The sequence below is a fragment of the Scyliorhinus torazame genome, chromosome 16 (genome assembly GCF_047496885.1).
Source record: "Scyliorhinus torazame isolate Kashiwa2021f chromosome 16, sScyTor2.1, whole genome shotgun sequence".
Lineage (NCBI taxonomy): Eukaryota > Metazoa > Chordata > Chondrichthyes > Carcharhiniformes > Scyliorhinidae > Scyliorhinus > Scyliorhinus torazame.
This window is the reverse complement of record NC_092722.1, coordinates 193,211,248-193,237,746: the sequence shown is the minus strand read 5'-3', so window position 1 is coordinate 193,237,746 and position 26,499 is coordinate 193,211,248. Positions and strand designations below refer to the sequence as shown.

The 26,499-nt window shown below is 48.5% G+C and overlaps 1 protein-coding gene and 1 long non-coding RNA gene across 2 annotated transcripts in view; one reads left to right on the top strand and one right to left on the bottom strand.

The window, feature by feature from the left end:
* LOC140393349 (uncharacterized) overlaps window positions 1-26,499 on the bottom strand; it is a 174,873-nt gene that overhangs the window by 44,394 nt on the left and 103,980 nt on the right. The gene's annotated exons all lie outside the window — the stretch shown is intronic.
* Window positions 1-26,499, top strand: part of prom2 (prominin 2) — a 140,324-nt gene that overhangs the window by 44,177 nt on the left and 69,648 nt on the right. Inside the window, exons 7-12 of the mRNA XM_072479709.1 lie at window positions 1,460-1,656; window positions 4,200-4,274; window positions 7,928-7,991; window positions 11,185-11,344; window positions 15,907-16,059; window positions 21,441-21,564. Of these exons, the coding sequence (XP_072335810.1) occupies window positions 1,460-1,656; window positions 4,200-4,274; window positions 7,928-7,991; window positions 11,185-11,344; window positions 15,907-16,059; window positions 21,441-21,564 (773 nt within the window). The remainder of the gene's footprint in view (window positions 1-1,459; window positions 1,657-4,199; window positions 4,275-7,927; window positions 7,992-11,184; window positions 11,345-15,906; window positions 16,060-21,440; window positions 21,565-26,499) is intronic.

Genomic DNA, 26,499 nt, shown 5'->3' with positions numbered 1-26,499 from the left:
GGTTTATTTTGTCCTTCATTTGACTAACTCTATGTACATTTTGTTGCCCTCTGGATCGGTTTATGATTCCCCCCCCTTTCCCCCCCTTCCTCCACCCCCCCCCCCCACCTCCCTCCTTTGGCTTCAGCACCCTTCCTCGTCTCTTGTGGCTTCCTTCTGCTCACAGTCAACAGCGGAAGTGAGGGGAATCTCCCAAGCACATATTCATGTGACAGAATGCCGTTGGCTATGATACATAACACAAACGCGGGCTGAAAACCGCCCCCCCGGATCTGGCTTTACTCATTCCCGTGGTTCAGGAGCCTCACCGATTAATACTGACGTCCACCCTGCCGCGTTACCAGGGTCACCAGAGAGCTGCCAACTGTCGGGGTTCAGGCTCCTGACACAACAGGAGCAACCCCTTCACTTGCGAGTAATGCGATGTGACTCTCAATACCACAAGGAGCAGTTACAGTGAATAACATGGGAACATTCCAGTGGAATCTCGATAAAAACATGAGGGAGAAACATAGAATATAGGAGTAGATGGAGGCCATTCGGCCCTTTGAGCCCGCTCCGCCATTCATTATGATCATGGCTGATCATCCAACTCAATAGCCTAATCTCTCTTTCCCTCCTTATCCTTTGATCCCCTTCGCCCCAGTGCTATATCTAACTGTTCTCAAAAACACACAGGGTGGGATTCTCCGGCGGCCGATGCCGATTGGTCGGATAATCGGTTGTAACTGGCCAAAGTCATGGCCAGTGCCAGGCACACACCAGAATGCTCCAGAGCCTCGACAGCGGTGTCAATGTGTTCCACTCCGCATGGACGGGAAACGCCATTCACATATCATCAGTGGGCCTGACCCGGTATTCTTCGGGACCTCCGGGGTTCTCCTCCCCCGACAGGGGGCATTACTGACACCGAGGTTCACTTGTGGTTTTAAATATTGGGAAACAGGCGCCGTGGCCGATGAGGGAGAGAGAGGATGTGGGATGTGCTCAGGAGCAGCCGTGGGCCGCCGCACCGACCACCGGCAGGGCTGCTTGTGGGGGTGGCCTCCACCAGGCCTGGGGGAATGGGGGGGGGGGGGGGGCGGCAGTGGGGAATGACCAGGGGGTGGGCTGTGGCGTTGGGGTGACCCCCCCCACGGGACCAGGTTGTCCAAGCACGGACCGCCATTGCCGCGGCCTGCAAAGTAGCCATCTTGCTGCGCTCCCCACTGACCGCACACTGCGGCCGCTGGCTCTGCCAGAGTGCACCGGCAGTCTGGGTGCCCCCCCCCCCCACCCCCGCCCCCTCCCGACCGGCTAGCACCCTCCGGCGCGCAGAACGCGGCCCACCCCAGGAATATTTTGAGAAAGGGTGAGAATTGGGAGTAAAATGTGATCCCAACACGGAGTATTCTGAAGTTTTGTGAGAGTTCTGGCTGATTCTTTCTCTCGATAACAATGTCATTGTTTTTATTCACAGATATCGATGAGATAAATAACAGACTGCTGCTCATAAACTCAACCGCAGCAAGACTACTCCATCAACAGGAGGTCCTCGAGCAGAATCTGACTGCCATTCGACAAAACATCAACAACATATTCAACAATTGTAGTTCAGAATGTGTCAACGACCAGGACCTGGTGAAAGATCTTCACCTTCTTTCCAACTTTAACAAGGTACAGAATGTGCTGCCTCTGATCCCTATCACTGAGCACCTCCTCCAGCCTCATAACCTGTGAGATAACTGCACTCCTTCAATTCTGACCTCTCAATTATCCCCGAATTACATACAGACTGAGTGGCCGTTTAATGGTTCGAAAGGCCACAGGCGGGAAGAGCAGCCAAAGGAGCCCAATCCCAGGGGAAACCCCTGACCTGAGCCCCTCCACCGAGGCACAAGCTCCTCCCACCTCCCATGAAGGACCCTCCTCAGCACGCTGGCCGCAATTGTGGGGATGGTACTTACCACCTTGCCACCCTTCGGACTGCAAGGTGCCAGGTTGGCACTGCCAAGGGGCAGGGCCTGAGGGGGGGGGAATGAGGGGGGTCTGAATGGGCCAGCACTGAAGGGGGTGTTTGGAAGGGGTGGCCACCCTGGTGAATTGGTGGGGGGTGTCCTGCCAAAGACCCAGGTGGAGTGGGTGCTCCAGCAGCTAATGGAGATCAGAGCAGCCTTTAAAAACGGCGTACCGATCTCAGAGGTATGGGACCTGTCCGAGAGATTGGGTCCCGCCCCTCTCAGTTGCAATGCGGATCCTGGCGTGCCAGGGAATGGCTTGGGAAACCCGATTCGCAAAAGAAATTTCCAAAGGCCATGGAATGGCATATCAGGGGGTGCTCCTAATGCCGGTGGACACCAGTCCCGATTCTCTGCACGTGGGCCCCTGAATGGAGAATCAGGAATCTCGGCACAGTGGTTAGCACTGCTGCCTCACAGCGCCAGGGTCCCAGGTTCGATTCCCGGCTCGGGTCACAATCTGTGCGGAATTTGCACGTTCTCCCCGTGTCTGCGTGGGTTTCCTCCGGGTGCTCCGGTTTCCTCTCACAGTCCAAAGATGTGCAGGTTAGTGGATTGGCCATGCTAAATTGCCCTTAGTGTCCAAAAGGTTAGGTTGGGTTACGGGGATAGGGTGGAGGAGTGGACTTAAATAGGGCGCTCTTTCCAAGGGCCGGTGCAGACTCAATGGGCCGAGTGGCCTCCTTCTGCATTATAGGGATTCTATGATTCTAAGGACAGAATTCAACCAATAAATGTGTGTAATTTTGGGCGGGTTTGGCAGATGTTTCCCGCCAGCTTTCTGGGTGAGATCCACACCAATATTCAACCACACTTCTGTCAATTTTAGTGGGCCTTGGGGAGTTTATTCCCGGTCTAACCCACATTTAGAAATGTTTCCAACAGTGAGGAGCTGATACTGGCGGTGACACCGGCTGCTTGGAGATGGGGCCGCCATTTTGAAAGTGTACCATGATCTCTAAGTGAGCTTGAGGGTCTCCGACATCCCATCCATGGACAATGTCACCCCCCGGACACCTGAGCATTACCCCTCCCCCCTCATGTGAGGACACCCTGCTATGGGGTCGCTGAATCTCACCCCCTTTACAGGCCTCCCCATGCCCCCACCCCCACCTTCTGGCTTCCCCTTTCAGGAAACCCACCCTTCACCCCCCCAACCTTTATGAGGCCCCTTCTTACCTGCCCTTCACCTCCCCACCCTTCATGTCCTGCCTCACTTTCCCTTTCATGTCAGGGCCCCGACCCTTGGCAGTGCCACCCTGGCACCAGACACCCAGGCACTGCCATCTAGTGCCACGGTGGCAGTGCCAAGGTGCCAGGCTGGCAGTGCCAATGCACCCAGGTGTCAGAGAGAGAGCCAGGGTGCCACCCTGCCCTGTCCCTGACCACCCAGGGGTCTTCAATGGCTTGGGAAACCTCCAGTACTGTTATGCCTGGTCCACGTTTGTTTGGACCAGTAGGAAAGGGCCCTGGGTTGAGGCTTCGCTGGAGGGGGGTGAAGGGGGGGGGGTGGGGTGGGGTGGGGGGGGGGGGCAGTTAGTCCGGGTGCAGGGAGAATCCGGTACATGCTTATTTAAATGAGTCCAATGGATCATTTAATCTGGACTTCACTCAGAGCGGGCGAGATCCAGATCGCGGGGTGCGGTTGAATCTGGCAATACTTCTCAAGCATCGCGGATCTTGCGAGAAGCCTCTTGTGAGATTTAACAGCCTCGTTACGACACCAAGTCGAGCGGGCCGGGACTGGTAAGTCACGCCACAAGTCTTTTGAAAGGAAGAGGAGATGTCTGAGATTGAGCCTGGTCCGTTGACTGGTTTCACTCCAGCAGTTCCATCAATGTTGTTGACACTTCAGCCACAAGCTCAGAGTCCCAGCAACCCAACAGGATCATGTCACCCAACAGCAACTTCTGCCACAGTCGCTCCTTCTTGACAAGGAACACATTGGGGTTGATGTTAGTGTGGGGCAGGGGTTGGTGCATCGGGAGGTTGGGTGAATGACAAGCTCCCAGTGCAGGGGATTGGAGTGATTGGGGTGTTAGCAAGCTTGGACTCCCATCCAGGATTCACTGCCTTGCTGGAGCAGGAATTCCTGTTGCATATTGAGGAATGCGGGATCTCATCTTCACTCTGCCATTGAAATAACCAAATTAATATGTGATGTGAATTCTGGTGTTCAAATCATTTCTACTTTTTCAACAGGTTCCCAATATGGACACAGAAATAGAGGCCATGAACCTCATCGCGAACACGAACCTCTATTCCACTGTACAAATGGTACGTTAGTTGTGACTACATTTGCCAAGCTTTCTGTGCTCATAATATCAACTAATTCACAGACATTGAAGGTTAAAAGGTATGTTAATTAAACAATTCCCCCGGGAGACTCTTCACAAGTGAAAGATGTGGAGGTCTCAGGAGTACAAGCTAACGATGAGGAAATTAGGAATTGGAAGAATGTTAGGGGGCATTTTTCATCCAAGCGAAACCACGTTGACAGGGAGCCAAGAGGCAATTAGGGGTGAAAAAATATAAAAATAAATAATAGAAGCTGTTTTTTGCTTAAACTCCACTCATTTCCAAGCAGTAATTTCTCTCAGTGACTCATTCTCAAGTATCCATTAGAAAATAATCATCAAAGGATTCAACACAAAATGAGTCAATTTCTCTGTTGCCTCCCAGAGCACACTTTCAGGTGTCACTGACTGATTTCTATTATTCTTTCTAACAATAGAGTATCCATTACTCTCTATGGGTGCTATTCGACGCCTCATCGCGCCTGACTTGGTGTCGGGACGAGGCTGTTGAATCTCACGAGAGGCCTGGATCGAGATTCAAAATGCTCGAAATGTCTCACAAGATCCAACAAAATCTTGCGGTGCGTCACGATCAGGACCCCGCTGGGCGAGATCCAGGAGCACATATTTAAATGACCCATTCGGCTAATTCAAATATGCATCGCCCAATTCACCCGGGCCCGGGATTCATTGGCCTCACCAGCCGCCGCCGTTAGGTACTGGTTTACAAAGTCGCGAACCAGGCATAATGGCACCTCGGGGGGGGTCTCACTGGGGAGTTCAGGTGCTCAGGTGCTCGTGGACAGGGCAGGGGGGTACCCTGGCACTCCCCTGGCACCTGGACACCTTAGAACTGCTGGCCTGGCACTGCCAGGGTGCCTGGGTGGCAGTGTCAAGCTGGAGGGGACACTGCCAGGGTGCCAGGATAGCAGTGTCAAGGTGCCCCAGGTCTGGCCCAGGGGTCCTTGCCCATTAGAGATGGGGTAAGGGGAGATCAAGGACCCCGGAATTGGTAAGTTGGGTGAAGTGGGGTGGTTCTGAGGTCACGGTGGGGACACTGAGGGGGGGGGGGGGTTCGAAAGATGGGGGCTGCCTTTAGAAATGGCCACCGATCCACCAGTAGACTTCCTCTCGCCAGTGCAGGAAATTACTCAAAGAGTAGGCTCGAGGAGAGTTCCTCGTCGAGGCCAAACAAAGCAACAAAGTGCCGTAGAACAGCAAGATGCTTCTCGCCGCTGCAGGTGCCAAGAAACAGGCCACTAAACAAGCCGTTCAGCAGACTTCAACTTGAGTCTGCTGAATCAGGCTCGAAAACATCATCGTTTTCTATCATTCTCAATTATAGACAGTGCTCAATCTATAAAACTTTAGAATTTTATCAGGCGGCTAGGTGGTACAGCGGTTAGCACTGCTGCCTCACCGCGCCAGGGACTCGGGTTCAATTCCAGCATCGGGTGACTGTCTGTGTGGAGCTTGCATGTTCTCCCCGTGTCTGCATGAGTTTCCTCCGGGTGCTCCGGTTTCCTCTCGCAGTCCAAAGATGTGCGGGTTAGTTGGATTGGCCATGTCAAATTGCCCTTAGTGTCCCCCAAAAATGTGTAGGTTATGTTAAGGGGTTATTGGGTTAGGGCGGGGGAGTTAGCTTGGGTGGAGTACTCATTCAGAAGGTCAGTGCAGACTCGATGGGCTGAATGGCCTCCTTCTGCACTGTGATTCTATGAACTCTCAGTCTGTTTCAGGCATTGATTAACTCACTAGTTTCTTTGTTCCTTCTTGGGAAATGGGTGTCGCTGGGCTGGGCCAGCACTTGTTGCCCATCCCTAATTGACCTTGAACTGGGTGTTTCGCTGGACGATTTCAGAGGGGCAGTTAAGAGTCAACCAGATCGCTGTGGGTCTGGAGCCACACGTAGGCCAGACCGGGTAAGGACGGCAGATTTCCTTCCCTAAAAGACATTAGTGAACCTGATGGATTTTTACAACAATCGACAATGTTGGCCATCATTACCAAGACTGGCATTTCAATCTTAGGTTTTATGAATTGGATTTAAATTCTACCAGATGCCATGGTGGGATTTGAACCTGTGTCCCCAGTGATGTTACTTTTCCAGTGATGTTACCGCGATGCCATCATCTCTCCCTGTGATCCACGCCCAGTTATCAGTTGGTCAATAATAACAGTACGAAGTCTTACAACACCAGGTTAAAGTCCAACAGGTTTGTTTCGATGTCACTAGCTTTTGGAGCGCTGCTCCTTCCTCAGGTGAATGAAGAGGTGGTTTCCAGAAACATATATATAGACAAATTCAAAGATGCCAGACAATGCTTGGAATGCGAGCATTAGCAGGTGATTAAATCTTTACAGATCCAGAGATGGGGTAACCCCAGGTTAAAGAGGTGTGAATTGTCTCAAGCCAGAACAGTTGGCAGGATTTCGCAGGCCAGATGTAACAGACATCTACAGATGTTGAAAGATGCCCTCGTATGAACGGGATATGGCGCTCGACTCACCGATCGACAGTTCCAACGCGCCAAAAAACCGCACCAACCTCCTCAGAAGACAAACATGGGACACAACCGACAGAATACCCTTTGTCGTCCAGTACTTTCCCGGCGCGGAGAAACTACGACATCTTCTTTACAGCTTTCAACATGTCATCGATGAAGATGAACATCTTGCCAAGGTCATCCCCACACCCCCACTACTTGCCTTCAAACAACCGCGCAACCTCAAACAAACCATTGTTTGCAGCAAACTACCCAGCCTTCAGAACAGTGACCACGACACCACACAACCCTGCCATGGCAATCTCTGCATGATCATTGACATGGATACCACTATTACACGTGAGAACACTACCCACCAGGTACGCGGTACATACTCGTGCGACTCGGCCAACATTGTCTACCTCATACGCTGCAGGAAAGGATGTCCCGAAGCGTGGTACATTGGCGAGACCATGCAGACGCTGCGACAACGAATGAACGGACATCGCGCGACAATCACCAGGCAGGAATGTTCCCTTCCAGTCGGGGAACACTTCAGCAGTCAAGGGCATTCAGCCTCTGATCTCCGGGTAAGCGTTCTCCAAGGCGGCCTTCAGGGCGCGCGACAACGCAGAATCGCCGAGCAGAAGCTTATAGCCAAGTTCCGCACACATGAGTGCGGCCTCAACCGGGACCTGGGATTCATGTCACATTACATTCATCCCCCACCATCTGGCCTGCAAAATCCTACCAACTGTCCTGGCTTGAGACAATTCACACCTCTTTAACCTGGGGTTACCCCATCTCTGGATCTGTAAAGATTTAATCACCTGCTAATGCTCGCATTCCAAGCATTGTCTGGCATCTTTGACTCTGTCTATATATGTGTTTCTGGAACATACCTCTTCATTCACCTGAGGAAGGAGCAGTGCTCCGAAAGCTAGTGACATGGAAACAAACCTGTTGGACTTTAACCTGGTGTTGTAAGACTTCTTACTGTGCTCACCCCAGTCCAACGCCGGCATCTCCACATCAGGTCAATAATAAACCAGCGTTCAATCATTATTCACAAATACTAAACCCATATAATCTGCCATGTAATTCAACATCTTGTCTCAGTCCTAACACAGTTGTTCTTTCTGCAAAGGGTTACAAGGCGTTTAATGACATACCAGCTCTGCTTGTCAACCAGTCAGCCAGCACTGTGTCAGGTAAGTGCAGTCTTTGGGTACAAAGCTCACCAGCTTTTGTGCTGCATATTGATGTTGCTGTGCATAAAACAGCATAAATCTGTGCCAATGCTATTCAACTTTCATTTCACCTTCCTTGGTGACCCATGGGCAGTGCCAGTGTGTGGCTCCAATGTACCATGTGTACCATGAGTAACGCACAGCCCCAATATATTGATTAATTCTTGATACCCAGGGAGTTGTAATGCATGTGGGTTTTCTCAGAGCCACTAACATGTGGATGAAGGTAAAGCAGTGGATGTAGTGTACATGGATTTTAGTAAGGCATTTGATAAAGTTCCCCATGGTAGGCTTATGCAGAAAGTAAGGAGGCATGGGATAGTGGGAAATTTGGCCAGTTGGATAATGAACTGGCTAACCGATAGAAGTCAGAGAGTGGTGGTGGATGGCAAATATTCAGCGTGGATCCCAGTTACCAGTGGCGTACCGCAGGGATCAGTTCTGGGTCCTCTGCTGTTTGTGATTTTCATTAATGACTTGGATGAGGGAGTTGAAGGGTGGGTCAGTAAATTTGCAGACGATACGAAGATTGGTGGAGTTGTGGATAGTAAGGAGGGCTGTTGTCGGCTGCAAAGAGACATAGATAGGATGCAGAGCTGGGCTGAGAAGTGGCAGATGGAGTTTAACCCTGAAAAGTGTGAGGTTGTCCATTTTGGAAGGACAAATATGAATGCGGAATACAGGGTTAACGGTAGAGTTCTTGGCAATGTGGAGGAGCAGAGAGATCTTGGGGTCTATGTTCATACATCTTTGAAAGTTGCCACTCAAGTGGATAGAGCTGTGAAGAAGGCCTATGGTGTGCTCGCGTTCACTAACAGAGGGATTGAATTTAAGAGCCGTGAGGTGATGATGCAGCTGTACAAAACTTTGGTAAGGCCACATTTGGAGTACTGTGTACAGTTCTGGTCGCCTCATTTTAGGAAGGATGTGGAAGCTCTGGAAAAGGTGCAAAGAAGATTTACCAGGATGTTACCTGGAATGGAGAGTAGGTCTTACGAGGAAAGGTTGAGGGTGCTAGGCCTTTTCTCATTAGAGCGGAGAAGGATGAGGGGCGACTTGAATTAGGTTTATAAGATGATCAGGGGAATAGATAGAGTAGACAGTCAGAGACTTTTTCCCCAGGTGGAACACACCATTACAAGGGGACATAAATTTAAGGTGAAAGGTGGAAGATATAGAAGGGATATCAGAGGTAGGTTCTTTACCCAGAGAGTAGTGGGGGCATGGAATGCACTGCCTGTGGAAGTAGTTGAGTCGGAAACATTCGGGACCTTCAAGCAGCTATTGGATAGGTACATGGATGACGGTAAAATGATATAGTGTAGATTTATTTGTTCTTAAGGGCAGCACGGTAGCATTGTGGATAGCGCAATTGCTTCACAGCTCCATGGTTCCAGGTTCGATTCCGGCTTGGGTCATTGTCTGTGCGGAGTCTGCACGTCCTCCCCGTGTCTGCGTGGGTTTCCTCCGGGTGCTCCGGTTTCCTCCCACAGTCCAAAGATGTGCGGGTTAGGTGAATTGGCCAATGATAAATTGCCCTTAATGTCCAAATTGCCCTTGGTGTTGGGTGGAGGTGTTGAGTTTGGGTGGGGTGCTCTTTCCAAGAGCCGGTGCAGACTCAAAGGGCCAAATGGCCTCCTTCTGCACTGTAAATTCAATGATAATCTATGATTAATCTAGGACAAAGGTTCGGCACAACATCGTGGGCCGAAGGGCCTGTTCTGTGCTGTATTTTCTATGTTCTATGTTCTATGTTCTAACGTGGGAGGTTCAAAGAAAGCAGGTGCTGAAGCAATGGCAGATATTTAAAGAGATTCTCACCAAAAATATGTTCCGTTCAGAAATAAAGATCCAATGAGAAGGATGCACCAGAGCACGGTAGCACAGTGGTTAGCACCACTGCCCCACAGCTCCAGGGTCCCAGGTTCGATTCACTGTCTGTGCGGAGTCTGCACGTTCTCCCCGTGTCTGCGTGGGTTTCCTCCGGGCGTTCCGGTCTCCTCCCACAAGTCCCGAAAGACGTGCTTGTTGGGTGAATTGGACATTCTGAATTCTCCCTCTGTGTACCCGAACAGGCGCCGGAGTGTGGCGACAAGGGGATTTTCACAGTAACTTCATTGCAGTGTTAATGTGAGCCTACGTATGACAATAATAAAGATTATTATCTGTGAGTACATAAGGAGGTTAAGGATAATATCAGATTGGAAGAATAGATGCTGAAAAGATTAATGGCAGGCCAGAAAATTAGGAAGATTATAGAAACCAGCAAAGGTTGACTAAAAATAAAAGAGGGGAAAAAGTAGAGTATGAGAGAACAGTGTCAAAGGGAAGGATGAGGGTTTGGGGCAGAAGATGGGCCGAGACAAAACTCAATCTTGAAATGATCAATTGACCTGGAATCTGCAGTCTATGTGGGGAGACAGTTCCTTAGTTCCATTACCCTTTGTGTCAAGGTATACTGACCGGTTTCAGTCCTGAGCGGCCTGGATCTCAATTTAAATTTGTGACCCTTTTATTCAGGATTTTCTCAACAAAGGCAATTGTTTTCCTCTATCCACCTCAACAAAGCTCTGTGTGGCACCTTGATTTAACCCCCCCCCCCCCCCGCAACGCCCCCCCCCCCCCCCCCCCCCATCCCCTCCCCTCCGACAATCCAGCTGGGATTATGGAAGCCATCCTCAAAATGTAACTCTTTAACCTGGTCTCATTCTGTGCTGAATCTTCCAAGGCCCAGAAAGCCTCCCTGTGGCATGTTGCCCAGAATTGCTTCAGGTGGGGTCCAGAGTTTTCCAGACCTGCCAGCGGGATCATTTTTGTCCTGTTGACAATGAACCCCTGCCGCTGGTTTTGTGGTGGTGGGGGGGACATACAATGGAAACCCCGCAGGGAATCCCCATTGACAATGGCGGGATCAGGGTCAGGTGATTTCATCCTCAGCCAATGGCGGGCCTCCCCTGCCAGCATGAAACATGCTGCCAGGGGTCTGGCTAAAGCTGTGTACAATTGGAGCCATTCCCCCCCCTTCGCATTCCATTGACAGACAGGCGAACATCCCATCTGTTGTTCTGATTCATTTTTGCCGACTAGCTTTAAGAGGTTTAAAACAACATAATTTTGTACAAATACTTTTTATCTTATTTTTACATTGACACAGAAATGAAGAAGAGCATCAAGGACGTTCAAGTGCAAATAACAAATGTCACAAAGGATTTTCCGATATTATCCTCAATAAATTCAGTGATTGACATGATAGACAACATCACTGCCCCAATTTATATACACCTCCCACAGGTCCAGCAGGGCGATAAGTACAGGTAAGAGGGGAAAGGAGTGGCAGAGAAGTATATCTGATATAACACACACCCATCATTATAACACTCAATTCCAGCTAAACCCCTGACTATGACAATAATATAGCCCACCCCTCCCTGCAAAACAAATTATGCCCCACACAACTCATTGTAACATTCAGATACACCCGACACACCTCATTGGAGCACTTTGATTTATCCCACTCCCCTCACTGTAACACTGATATATCCCACACCCCTCGTTGTAACACACTGATATATACCAATTTTTATAGATGCACCATAGAAAGCATCCTATCTGGCTGCATCACAGCCTGGTACGGCAATTGCTTGGGCCAAGACCGTAAGAAACTACAGAGAGTCGTGAACACCGCCCAGTCCATCACACAAACCTGCCTCCCATCCATTGACTCTGTCTCCACCGCCCGCTGCCTTGGGAAAGCGGGCAGCATAATCACAGATCTCTCCCACTCGGGTTATTCTTTCTTCCAACCTCTTCCAACGGGCAGGAGATACAAAAGTCTGAGAACACGCACTAACAGATTCAAAACCAACTTCTTCTCCCTGTTACCAGATGCCCAAATTACCCTCTAATGGAATGAACTGATCTCTTCACACATATTCTCTACTGAGTAGTACTACACTCTTGTGTGCTTTACCCGCTGGCTGTGTCCATGTATTTACATTGTGTATTGATCATATGTCATATGATTTTATTTCATATATGTGATGATCTGTATGGACGATATGCAGAACAATACTTTCCACTATACCTCGGTACGTGACAATAAATCAAACCAATCAATAAATTAATATCCCACACCCCTCACTGTGACACTCTGATATATCCCACACCCCTCACTGTAACACTCTGATATACCCCACACCCCTCACTGTAACACTGATATATCCCACACCCCTCACTGTAACACACTGATATACCCCACACCCCTCACTGTAACACTGATATATCCCACACCCCTCACTGTAACACACTGATATACCCGACACCCCTCACTATAACACTGATATATCCCACACCCCTCACTGTAACACTCTGATATACCCCACACCCCTCACTGTAACACTGATATACCCCACACCCCTCACTGTAACACTCTGATATACCCCACACCCCTCACTGTAACACTCTGATATACCCCACACCCCTCACTGTAACACTGATATATCCCACACCCCTCACTGTAACACTGTGATATACTCCACACCCCTCACTGTAACACACTGATATACCCCACACCCCTCACTGTAACACTCTGATATATCCCACACCCCTCACTGTAACACTCTGATATACCCCACACCCCTCACTGTAACACACTGATATACCCCACACCCCCTCACTGTAACCCTCTGGTATACCCACACCCCTCACTGTAACACTCTGATATACCCCACACCCCTCACTGTAACACTCTGATATACCCCACACCCCTCACTGTAACACATTGATATATCCCACACCCCTCACTGTAACACTAATAACCCCACAGCCCTCACTGTAACACTCTGATATACCCCACACCCCTCACTGTAACACTCTGATATACCCCACACCCCTCACTGTAACACTGATATATCCCACATCCCTCACTGTAACACTCTGATATATCCCACACCCCTCACTGTAACACTCTGATATACCCCACACCCCTCACTGTAACACTCTGATATACCCCACACCCCTCACTGTAACACTCTGATATACCCCACACCCCTCACTGTAACACATTGATATATCCCACACCCCTCACTGTAACACTGATAACCCCACAGCCCTCACTGTAACACTCTGATATACCCCACACCCCTCACTGTAACACTCTGATATACCCCACACCCCTCACTGTAACACATTGATATACCCCACACCCCTCACTGTAACACTATGATATACCCCACACCCCTCACTGTAACACTCTGATATACTCCACACCCCTCACTGTAACACTCTGATATACCCCACACCCCTCACTGTAACACTCTGATATACCCCACACCCCTCACTGTAACACTGATATACCCCACACACCTCACTGTAACACTGATATACCCCACACACCTCACTGTAACACTGATATACCCCACACCCCTCACTGTAACACTCTGATATACCCCACACCCCTCACTGTAACACTCTTATATATCCCACACCCCTCACTGTAACACTCTGATATACCCCACACTCCTCACTGTAACACTCTGATATACCCCACACCCCTTACTGTAACATTCTGATATATCCCACACCCCTCACTGTAACACTCTGATATACCCCACACCCCTCACTGTAACACTGATATACCCCACACCCCTCACTGTAACACATTGATATACCCCACACCCCTCACTGTAACACTCTGATATACCCCACACACCTCACAGTAACACTCTGATATACCCCACACCCCTCACTGTAACACTCTGATTTACCCCACACCCCTCACTGTGACAGTCTGATATACCCCACATCCCTCACTGAAACACTCTGATATACCCCACACCCCTCACTGTAACACTCTGATATACCCCACACCCCTCACTGTGACACTCTGATATATCCCACACCCCTCACTGTAACACTCTGATATACCCCACACCCCTCACTGTAACACACTGATATACCCCACACCCCTCACTGTAACACTCTGATATACCCCACATCCCTCACTGAAACACTCTGATATACCCCACACCCCTCACTGTAACACTCTGATATACCCCACACCCCTCACTGTAACACTCTGATATACCCCACACCCCTCACTGTAACACTGATATATCCCACACCTCTCACTGTAACACTCTGATATACCCCACACCCCTCACTGTAACACTGATATACCCCACACCCCTCACTGTAACACTCTGATATACCCCACACCCCTCACTGTAACACTCTGATATACCCCACACCCCTCACTGTAACACTCTGATATACCCCACACCCCTCACTGTCACACTGATATATCCCACACCCCTCACTGTGACTCTCTGATACATCCCACACCCCTCACTGTAACACTCTGATATACCCCACACCCCTCACTGTAACACTCTGATATACCCCACACCCCTCACTGTAACACTCTGATATACCCCACACCCCTCACTGTAACACTGATATATCCCACACCCCTCACTGTAATACTCTGATATATCCCACACCCCTCACTGTAACACTCTGATACATCCCACACCCCTCACTGTAACACTGATATACCCCACACCCCTCACTGTAACACTCTGATATACCCCACATCCCTCACTGTAATACTCTGATATATCCCACACCCCTCACTGTAACACTCTGATATACCCCACACCCCTCACTGTAACACTCTGATATACCCCACACCCCTCACTGTAACACTCTGATATACCCCACACCCCTCACTGTAACACTGATATATCCCACACCACTCACTGTGACACTCTGATACATCCCACACCCCTCACTGTAACACTCTGATATACCCCACACCCCTCACTGTAACACTGATATACCCCACACCCCTCACGGTAACACTCTGATATACCCCACACCCCTCACTGTAACACTGATATATCCCACACCCCTCACTGTAACACTCTGATATACCCCACACCCCTCACTGTAACACTGATATACCCCACACCCCTCACTGTAACACTCTGATATACCCCACACCCCTCACTGTAACACTGATATATCCCACACCTCTCACTGTAACACTCTGATATACCCCACACCCCTCACTGTAACACTGATATACCCCACACCCCTCACTGTAACACTCTGATATACCCCACACCCCTCACTGTAGCACTCTGATATACCCCACACCCCTCACTGTAACACTGATAAAACCCACACCTCTCACTGTAACACTCTGATATACCCCACACCCCTCACTGTAACACTGATATATCCCACATCCCTCACTGTAACACTCTGATATACCCCACACCCCTCACTGTAACACTCTGATATATCCCACACCCCTCACTGTAACACACTGATATACCCCACACCCCTCACTGTAACACTCTGATATATCCCACACCCCTCACTGTAACACACTGATATACCCCACACCCCTCACTGTAACATTCTGATATATCCCACACCCCTCACTGTAACACTCTGATATACCCCACACCCCTCACTGTAACACTCTGATATACCCCACACTCCTCACTGTAACACTCTGATATACCCCACACCCCTCACTGTAACACTCTGATATATCCCACACCCCTCACTGTAACACACTGATATACCCCACACCCCTCACTGTAACATTCTGATATATCCCACACCCCTCACTGTAACACTCTGATACACCCCACACCCCTCACTGTAACACTCTGATATACCCCACACCCCTCACTGTAACATTCTGATATATCCCACACCCCTCACTGTAACACTCTGATATACCCCACACCCCTCACTGTAACACTTTTTGACATTCCACATGCGATATTTTTGATGGCAGGTTGTATTGCTCGATATAAATGTTTGAATTTGTTTGGATGTCTCTGCTGTTGTTGAATTTCAGGTGGATAGTTGGGATTGTCCTGTCCTGTATAATTCTCCTGGTTGTTCTGTGTAATTATCTGGGACTTCTACTGGGAACAATGTGCCTCAAACCCAACGTGGATCCGACTGAAAGAAGCTCGCTGTCCAATAACGGAGGGAGACTTTTCATGGTGTAAGAGGAAACAGAAATTTTTAAATTTGTTTTATTTGAGATTGTAGAATAGCTTTGGGCGAAATTCTCCGGTATCGGCGCAATGTCCACCGACTGGCACCCAAAACGGCGCAAATCAGTCGGGCATCGCGCCGCCCCAAAGGTGTGGAATGCTCCGCATTTTGGGGGGCCGAGCCCCAACCTTAAGGGGCTAGGCCCGCGCCGGACTAATTTCCGCCCCGCCAGCCGGCGGAAAGGCCTTTAGTGCCCCGCCAGCTGGCGCGGAAATGACATCTCCGGGCGGCGCATGCGCGGGAGCGTTAGCGGCCGCTGACGGCATTCCCGCGCATGCGCAGTGGAGGGAGTCTCTTCCGCCTCCGCCATGGTGGAGACCGTGGCGAAGGCGGAAGGAAAAGATTGCCACAAAAGGCACAGACCCGCCCGCGGATCGGTGGGCCCTGATCGCGGGCCAGGCCATCGTGGGGGTACCCCTCGGGACCAGATCGCCCCCCCCAGGACCCCGGAGCCCGCCCGCGCCGCCTTGTCCCGCCGGTAAGGTAGGTGGTTTAATCCACGCCGGCGGGGACAGGCATTTTAGCAGCGGGACTTCGGCCCATCCGGGCCGGAGAATCGCGGGAGGAAGGGGCCGCCAACCGGCGTGGCGCGATTCCCGCCCCCGCCGAATATCCGGTGCCGGAGAATTCGGCAACTGCCGGGAGCGGGATTCACGCCAGCCCCCGGCGAGGGTCGGAGAATCTCGCGATTTGCACTTGCTGTGCCCCCAGTATCTCCAAACATGCTTCACAGCTCCTTGCAGACAATATATATATGATGTGGAGATGCCGGCGTTGGACTGGGGTGAGTACAGTAAGAAGTCTTGCAACACCAGGTTAAAGTCCAACAGGGTTGTTTCAAACACTAGCTTTCGGAGCACTGAGGAAGGAGCAGTGCTCCGAAAGCTAGTGTTTGAAACAAACCTGTTGGACTTTAACCTGGTGTTGTAAGACTTCTTACAATATATGCAAACCTAGGAGCCAATCTGGACACTTCAGCATCTAACAGGCAGCACAGAGATGAATGGCTTGTTCATCCATTGATGTTTGGGTGAGCGATAAATATTGACCCTGGACATGGAAAAGATCTCCCCTGTTGTTTAAAATAATGCCAGGGGGATTTGGTATGTCCAGCTGTGAGGGCATGTTGGACATGCTGTGTCTCGCCCATTTTTCCAACAACTCCAACATCCTGAGGTTGAGTAAGAACGAAATTCCAGCTGGGAGGAGATGTCCCAGTATTCCTGAACCTTTCTCTCCTCTGCTTCCTGTCACTGGGTATCCCATCATTGCCTCCCTCTCACATGGTGCTCTGATCACATGTTTGACTGGTGCAACATCTAAGACATGAGGCGCTTTCAATAATTCCCTTGTTGCCGTTATCTGTGATAATGGGCTGGGTTTATGCCCACTCATTCCCCCATTCCCCCACACCAGCGTGTTTTCAGCAGATGGGAGGGACGTGTAAAATATGTCCACCTTCCTGTCCACCCCACCTCTGCCCCTCATCCCCCCCCCCGCTTCAAAGGCAAGGAGGAATGGGTGTATTGTATTTGGGATGCACTATATGCATCACCCTGCCGCCTAACCCCACCCACCAACCCCATGATGATATGCTCCCTTTAGAGGCCTAGCCTCTAAACCTCACCCATCCCCTTACTGCCCCACCCTCCCGCTCCCCGATTCCTCCCCATCCAATACCCCTGACTTACCTCTCTCCGGGATTGATGTCCTCTTCTGTCTTGAGCCTGTTTGCAGTCTTGGCCATGCCCACTATTGAGTTCTGGCACTGTTGGGACTGCTACAGCTGCTACGGCCAATCTGACTGACCAGCAGCTCCCGAGAGTGTGGCTGAGGTGTGGGGGCCTCATTCTTCCTGCCTCCCGCAGAGAGTGTTATTGCTTCTGGGTGGCCTTGCTGTATGTGGGTTGATGGCGTCCAACATTTCTTCCAGGAAGCAATGAAGCCCAATCCCTAACCCCTGCCCTCCACTCTGTAAAATTCAACCCATTGTCCCCTTCTGGGACTCTGTGTCAAAATTAGTGTTGCTTGGTCACTCTCCTGAAGCACCATGGGACACTCTGTCACATTAAAGGTGCAACATAAATGCTAGTTTCTGTTGCTGATCCTACACCAAGCTGGCACTATCCAAGTGCAGAAGAAGCAGACTTTATAAATTGTTCTCACCTCATATATACCAATAAAGCTGCTAAGTTATGAATGGGTGATAGTCTTTCAGGATGATGACCTTCCATCTCCAGGGCCCAGATCCCAGCCTGTCCTCAACTGCTCGAGCCAATGTCCCAGAAAGTGTGATCAATAATAAAGTGATGATACTCGCCACTGGCCCTAAAGAAAGCTGCTCACAAGGATCTCGCGATCTCTGCACTGTGCATTTCCCCTTTCCCAATGTCAGTTTGAATTGGACACCAAGTCAATGGCATCTTAAGGTATCCAATAGCAGTGATGTCAGCAAGGAGAGTAAGCTGCCAATCAAGTTGAAGTATTCTCATAGACTGCAACGCAGGAAGTTAAAAGCACTGATTATCCTTCACTTTGAATTTAATTTCTCACTAAAATAACTGGTTATGATTATAGCTTGACAAAGAAGCCAAAATGTTATAAATAAACTTTTAAAAATATACATAACAAATATATGAAGATTGCTATTTGACATTCCAAAAATATTGAAATCAATATTTCAAATATTGAAATATTATGTTCATGGCCAGCGAGGGTGCTTAGCAATATGCCTGTTAAAAATCAATTCTACCTCATTCAACAAGGTGAAACTTTTCAGGGTTTTTTTTACAGCAAGTCTAACAACATAGAAATGTCGGTTCAGTGATATCTAATTAATTAACGAATGGAGAACCTCAACAGCGCACCCTAGAGGGAAGTATAAAATCACTGACAGCAACCTGAGGGGCACAAATATCCTGGGGGGGAGATTTGTTAGTGCTCTTTGGGGGGGGGGGTGGTTTAAACTAATGCAGCAGGGGCATGGGAACCTGGATTGTAGTTTTAGGGTAAGGGAGAATGAGAGTATAGAGGTCAGGAGCACAGATTTGACGTTGCAGGAGGGGGCCAGTGTTCAGGTAGGTGGTTTGAAGTGTGTCTACTTCAATGCCAGGAGTATACGAAATAAGGTAGGGGAACTGGCAGCATGGGTTGGTACCTGGGACTTCGATGTTGTGGCCATTTCGGAGACATGGATAGAGCAGGGACAGGAATGGATGTTGCAGGTTCCGGGGTTTAGGTGTTTTAGTAAGCTCAGAGAAGGAGGCAAAAGAGGGGGAGGTGTGGCGCTGCTAGTCGAGAGCAGTATTACGGTGGCGGAGAGGATGCTAGGTGGGGACTCATCTTCCGAGTTAGTATGGGCTGAGGTTAGAAACATGAAAGGAGAGGTCACACTGTTGGGAGTCTTCTATAAGAGACAAGATTTATAATCATCTAGATAGGAATAATATGATCAGGGATAGTCAGCATGGCTTTGTGAAGGGTAGGTCATGCCTCACAAACCTTATCGAGTTCTTTGAGAAGGTGACTGAACAGGTAGACGAGGGTAGAGCAGTTGATGTGGTGTATATGGATTTCAGCAAAGCGTTTGATAAGGTTCCCCACGGTAGGCTATTGCAGAAAATACGGAGGCTGGGGATTGAGGGTGATTTAGAGATGTGGATCAGAAATTGGCTAGCTGAAAGACGACAGAGGGTGGTGGTTGATGGGATATGTTCAGAATGGAGTTCAGTCACAAGTGGAGTACCACAAGGATCTGTTCTGGGGCCGTTGCTGTTTGTCATTTTTATCAATGACCTAGAGGAAGGCGCAGAAGGGTGGGTGAGTAAATTTGCAGATGACACTAAAGTCGGTGGTGTTGTCGACAGTGTGGAAGGATGTAGCAGGTTACAGAGGGACATAGATAAGCTGCAGAGCTGGGCTGAGAGGTGGCAAATGGAGTTTAATGTAGAGAAGTGTGAGGTGATTCACTTTGGAAGGAATAACAGGAATGCGGAATATTTGGCTAATGGTAAAGTTCTTGGACGTGTGGATGAGCAGAGGGATCTAGGTGTCCATGTACATAGATCCCTGAAAGTTGCCACCCAGGTTGATAGGGTTGTGAAGAAGGCCTATGGAGTGTTGGCCTTTATTGGTAGAGGGATTGAGTTCCGGAGTCAGGAGGTCATGTTGCAGCTGTACAGAACTCTGGTACGACCGCATTTGGAGTATTGCGTACAGTTCTGGTCACTGCATTATAGGAAGGACGTGGAGGCTTTGGAGCGGGTGCAGAGGAGATTTACCAGGATGTTGCCTGGTATGGAGGGAAAATCTTATGAGGAAAGGCTGATGGACTTGAGGTTGTTTTTGTTGGAGAGAAGAAAGTTAAGAGGAGACTTAATAGAGGCATACAAAATGATCAGGGGGTTGGATAGGGTGGACAGTGAGAGCCTTCTCCCGCGGATGGACATGGCTGGCACGAGGGGACATAGCTTTAAACTGAGGGGTAATAGATATAGGACAGAGGTCAGAGGTAGGTTCTTTACGCAAAGAGTAGTGAGGCCGTGGAATGCCCTACCTGCTACAGTAGTGAACTCGCCAACATTGAGGGCATTTAAAAGTTTATTGGATAAACATATGGATGATAATGGCATAATGTAGGTTAGATGGCTTTTGTTTCGGTGCAACATCGTGGGCCGAAGGGCCTGTACTGCGCTGTATCGTTCTATGTTCTATGTAACCTCTGGATTTCCATGTTATTCTGCACATGTGAAGACTCCAGAAGCTGCAGTTTTGGTGGAGCTGTGATGGCCAACTCTGACATTTGCACCGTCATTCTAGCTGCAAAGCCCGGGCCAATATTGTTCCTCTACTGACCACGATGCACCTAAATGAAGAGATCAGTTTCATCTCAGCCGCTACAGAACTGGGCAGCACGGTCGCACAGAAGGAGGCCATAAAGATTGTCGCTGTGGCAAATAAAGTTGTGATGCTGTGACAGTAAACAACACTCTTCATTGTTTAAGGATAAGGGGTGTAGATGGAAGAGTGGTGAGGGAACACTTGAATGTCCACCCACCACTCCCCCCCCCCCCCCGCCAGCCCACCATGAAAGACGCAGATAATGGCAACAAGGGAAACTGTTGAAACAGCCTCGCGTCTCAGAAATTGCACCGGTTAAACATACGATCAGAGCACCGAGTGAGAGAGAGGCAATGAATGGACAACCAGTGACAGGGAGCAGAGGAAAGATTCAGGATTATGGGACTATTCTGTTTAATCTCCAGCCAGGGAGTGTTTGATCAAATGTTGTTAAATTTTACTCACTAACTCATCGCTCTGCTCCAACAGGGGAGTCGGCTTCAGTTTCGCCTTCTCGTGGATCTTGATACTTCTTGTCTTTATCATGTTTATTGTGGGTGGAAATGTATATTCACTGGTTTGCAAGCCCTGGTACAATGGTGAACTTTTTCAGGTAATGCCTGTGTGTGTTTCTATGTGTTGATATTGTTGTCAAGCATATGGGCTGCTTGAGGTAGTCGGCCTTGACTCTTACTGGTGCTAGCTACTGCCTTCAAAATGCTCAACTTCTGTCTATCACTGTTTCTACTTTTCATTTCTATCTATCCACTGCCAGTGGTCCTCCACCTCTAATCCCTTATTGTTTCTATCCCTTCATCTCCAATTTATCACATTCCCAGCCTCCACCAGCCCCAGGTTCCCCTCCAATCACACACCGTCCTGAGGTGGAAAGATAGCATGGTTCTCTCACTGTCGCAATCCTGGGGCTCCACCCCCTAACAGCACTCTGGGTGTACCTACACCACAGGGACTGCAGCGGCTCAAGAGGGTAGCTCACCACCACCTTCTCAAGGGCAATTAGGGATGGGCAATAAACACTGGCCCAGTGACGCTAAAGTTTAACCATCAACCGCATCACTCCCTTTCTGTGGTCTTTAACTCCTGCAGTGGGACTTGAACCAGGATCTTGGGGCTCAGGGGCAGGGGAGCTGCTGAGCCGTAAGACTTCCACTTTATGCAAGCGGAATTTGAGACACAAGATGGGTCCTGTATTGCAAGGCTGCTGGTGGTACAGAATGACAGGTGGTACAGAATGACAGGCGGTACAGAATGACAGGTGGTACAGAATGACAGGTGGTACAGAATGAGAGGTAGTACAGAATGACAGGTAGTACAGAATGACAGGTAGCACAGAATGACAGGTGGTACAGAATGACAGGTGGCACAGAATGACAGGTGGCACAGAATGGCAGGTGGCACAGAATGACAGGTGGCACAGAATGACAGGTAGTACAGAATGACAGGTGGCACAGAATGACAGGTGGTACAGAATGACAGGCGGTACAGAATGACAGGTGGTACAGAATGACAGGCGGTACAGAATGACAGCTGGTACAGAATGACAGGTGGCACAGAATGACAGGTGGTACAGAATGACAGGTGGCACAGAATGACAGGTGGCACAGAATGACAGGTGGCACAGAATGACAGGTGGTACAGAATGACAGGCGGTACAGAATGACAGGTGGTACAGAATGATAGGTGGTACAGAATGACAGGTAGTACAGAATGACAGGTGGTACCGAATGACAGGTAGCACAGAATGACAGGTGGTACAGAATGACAGGTGGTACAGAATGACAGGTGGCACAGAATGGCAGGTGGCACAGAATGACAGGCGGTACAGAATGACAGGTGGCACAGAATGACAGGTGGCACAGAATGACAGGTAGTACAGAATGACAGGTGGCACAGAATGACAGGCGGTACAGAATGACAGGCGGTACAGAATGACAGGTGGTACAGAATGACAGGTAGTACAGAATGACAGGTAGTACAGAAATTATAGGAATCTAATAATTTATGGGGATCTTAACCTGTCGAACTACGCCAAGTTTGGGGGAAGCTTAGTTGATGAATCAAGTCCTGGCGCAATACGACAAGTTGTAAGATTTGTAATATTTGTAGACTGTGTTAAGTTGTTCGATTCCTTGTATTATTCGATTGTGTATAGTTGAAGGAATTTATATCATCTCTGCTATTCAGTTATCAGTAGCACTTTGCGAATACTGGAACTCAGCAGAAATTTGCAGTATAAACTTCTCAAGTGCCAAAAAGAATTGTTTTATTTGTAGTCGCTTGATTACAATTTGAAAGTCATTTAAAAGGCAATTCGTAGACAATTCGAAGCTTTCAGAGAATTACAGACATTATCTTTCTTTGCTTAGGCAGACAGCTCGAAAGTAACTTTTAAAAGGTCAAAGTCTGGCAATGAAACATGAAGGGAGAGAGAAAGCTAATCTTCAGCTAAACTCAAACTCAAAGTCAAAAGTGGACTAACATCACTGACACAGACTGTTAAACTGACAGAACCCCCAAAAGACATAAACACAAAGACAATACACTTTCAAAGACAATACACTACAGACAACACACTAAAATGGCGGGCGGAAACTTTTCAGTTATACACTTTCATATCTGTCTTAAGTCATCTAATCACACCCCAATATAATCCTAATTGGTTTGGGTTAGACTCAAACACATTTGATTTGATGGCAAGCCGTCCATCTTCAATTTGCAACATCAGCTTTTCTGACCCAGCTGTTATCTGCATTGTGAACAATGGTGCCTTCATGTTGCTGTGTATTCAGCCCTTGGCCTTGACAATTAGCACAAGCAGTGTCAAATTGTTTTGCAACTGTGCTGTTTTAATGTCACACTGTCTTTGAAAATATGCATTTGCCAGAACAACGGACTTCAGTAAAAGTGAATTATGCTGTATAAATGGGTATTTAAAACTGGGGCTCAACATTTATGCTTAAACAGCTATTTTTTACCTATACTAGTTGTATTCGAAATACCTGGCTTCTACACAGGTGGTGCAGAATGAGAGGTAGTACAGAATGACAGGTAGTACAGAATGACAGGTAGCACAGAATGACAGGTGGCACAGAATGACAGGTGGCACAGAATGACAGGTGGTCCAGAATGACAGGTGGCACAGAATGACAGGTGGCACAGAATGACAGGTAGTACAGAATGACAGGTGGCACAGAATGACAGGTGGTACAGAATGACAGGCGGTACAGAATGACAGGTGGTACAGAATGACAGTCGGTACAGAATGACAGGCGGTACAGAATGACAGGCGGTACAGAATGACAGGTGGTACAGAATGACAGGCGGTACAGAATGACAGGTGGTACAGAATGACAGGCGGTACAGAATGACAGGTGGTACAGAATGACAGGTGGTACAGAATGACAGGTAGTACAGAATGACAGGTGGTACAGAATGACAGGTGGTACAGAATGACAGGTGGCACAGAATGACAGGTGGCACAGAATGACAGGCGGTACAGAATGACAGGTGGCACAGAATGACAGGTGGCACAGAATGACAGGTAGTACAGAAATTATAGGAATCTAATAATTTATGGGGATCTTAACCTGTCGAACTACGCCAAGTTTGGGGGAAGCTTAGTTGATGTATCAAGTCCTGGCGCAATACGACAAGTTGTAAGATTTGTAATATTTGTAGACTGTGTTAAGTTGTTCGATTCCTTGTATTATTCGATTGTGTATAGTTGAAGGAATTTATATCATCTCTGCTATTCAGTTATCAGTAGCACTTTGCGAATACTGGAACTCAGCAGAAATTTGCAGTATAAACTTCTCAGGTGCCAAAAAGAATTGTTTTATTTGTAGTCGCTTGATTACAATTTGAAAGTCATTTAAAAGGCAATTCGTAGACAATTCGAAGCTTTCAGAGAATTACAGACATTATCTTTCTTTGCTTAGGCAGACAGCTCGAAAGTAACTTTTAAAAGGTCAAAGTCTGGCAATGAAACATAAAGAGAGAGAGAAAGCTAATCTTCAGCTAAACTCAAACTCAAAGTCAAAAGTGGACTAACATCACTGACACAGCCTGTTAAACTGACAGAACCCCCAAAAGACATAAACACAAAGACAATACACTTTCAAAGACAATACACTACAGACAACACACTAAAATGGCGGGCGGAAACTTTTCAGTTATACACTTTCATATCTGTCTTAAGTCATCTAATCACACCCCAATATAATCCTAATTGGTTTGGGTTAGACTCAAACACATTTGATTTGATGGCAAGCCACCCATCTTCAATGTGCAACATCAGCTTTTCTGACCCAACTGTTATCTGCATTGTGAACAATGGTGCCTTCATGTTGCTATGTATTCAGCCCTTGGCCTTGACAATTAGCACAAGCAGTGTCAAATTGCTTTGCAACTGTGCTGTTTTAATGTCACACTGTCTTTGAAAATATGCATTTGCCAGAACAACGGACCTCAGTAAAAGAGAATTATGCTGTATAAATGGGTATTTAAAACTGGGGCTCAACATTTATGCTTAAACAGCTATCGTTTACCTATACTAGTTGTATTCGAAATACCTGGCTTCTACACAGGTGGTGCAGAATGAGAGGTAGTACAGAATGACAGGTAGTACAGAATTACAGGTGGTACAGAATGACAGGTGGCACAGAATGACAGGTGGTACAGAATGACAGGTGGTACAGAATGACAGGTGGTACAGAATGAGAGGTAGTACAGAATGACAGGTAGTACAGAATTACAGGTGGTACAGAATGACAGGTGGCACAGAATGACAGGTGGCACAGATTGACAGGTGGCACAGAATGACAGGTGGCACAGAATGACAGGTAGTACAGAATGACAGGAGGCACAGAATGACAGGTGGTACAGAATGACAGGTGGTACAGAATGACAGGTGGTACAGAATGAGAGGTAGTACAGAATGACAGGTAGTACAGAATTACAGGTGGTACAGAATGACAGGTGGCACAGAATGACAGGTGGCACAGAATGACAGGTGGTCCAGAATGACAGGTGGCACAGAATGACAGGTGGCACAGAATGACAGGTAGTACAGAATGACAGGTGGCACAGAATGACAGGTGGTACAGAATGACAGGCGGTACAGAATGACAGGTGGCACAGAATGACAGGTGGCACAGAATGACAGGTGGTCCAGAATGACAGGTGGCACAGAATGAGAGGTAGTACAGAATGACAGGTAGTACAGAATTACAGGTGGTACAGAATGACAGGTGGCACAGAATGACAGGTGGCACAGAATGACAGGTGGTCCAGAATGACAGGTGGCACAGAATGACAGGTGGCACAGAATGACAGGTAGTACAGAATGACAGGTGGCACAGAATGACAGGTGGTACAGAATGACAGGCGGTACAGAATGACAGGCGGTACAGAATGACAGGTGGCACAGAATGACAGGTGGTACAGAATGACAGGTAGTACAGAATGACAGGTGGCACAGAATGACAGGTGGTACAGAATGACAGGCGGTACAGAATGACAGGCGGTA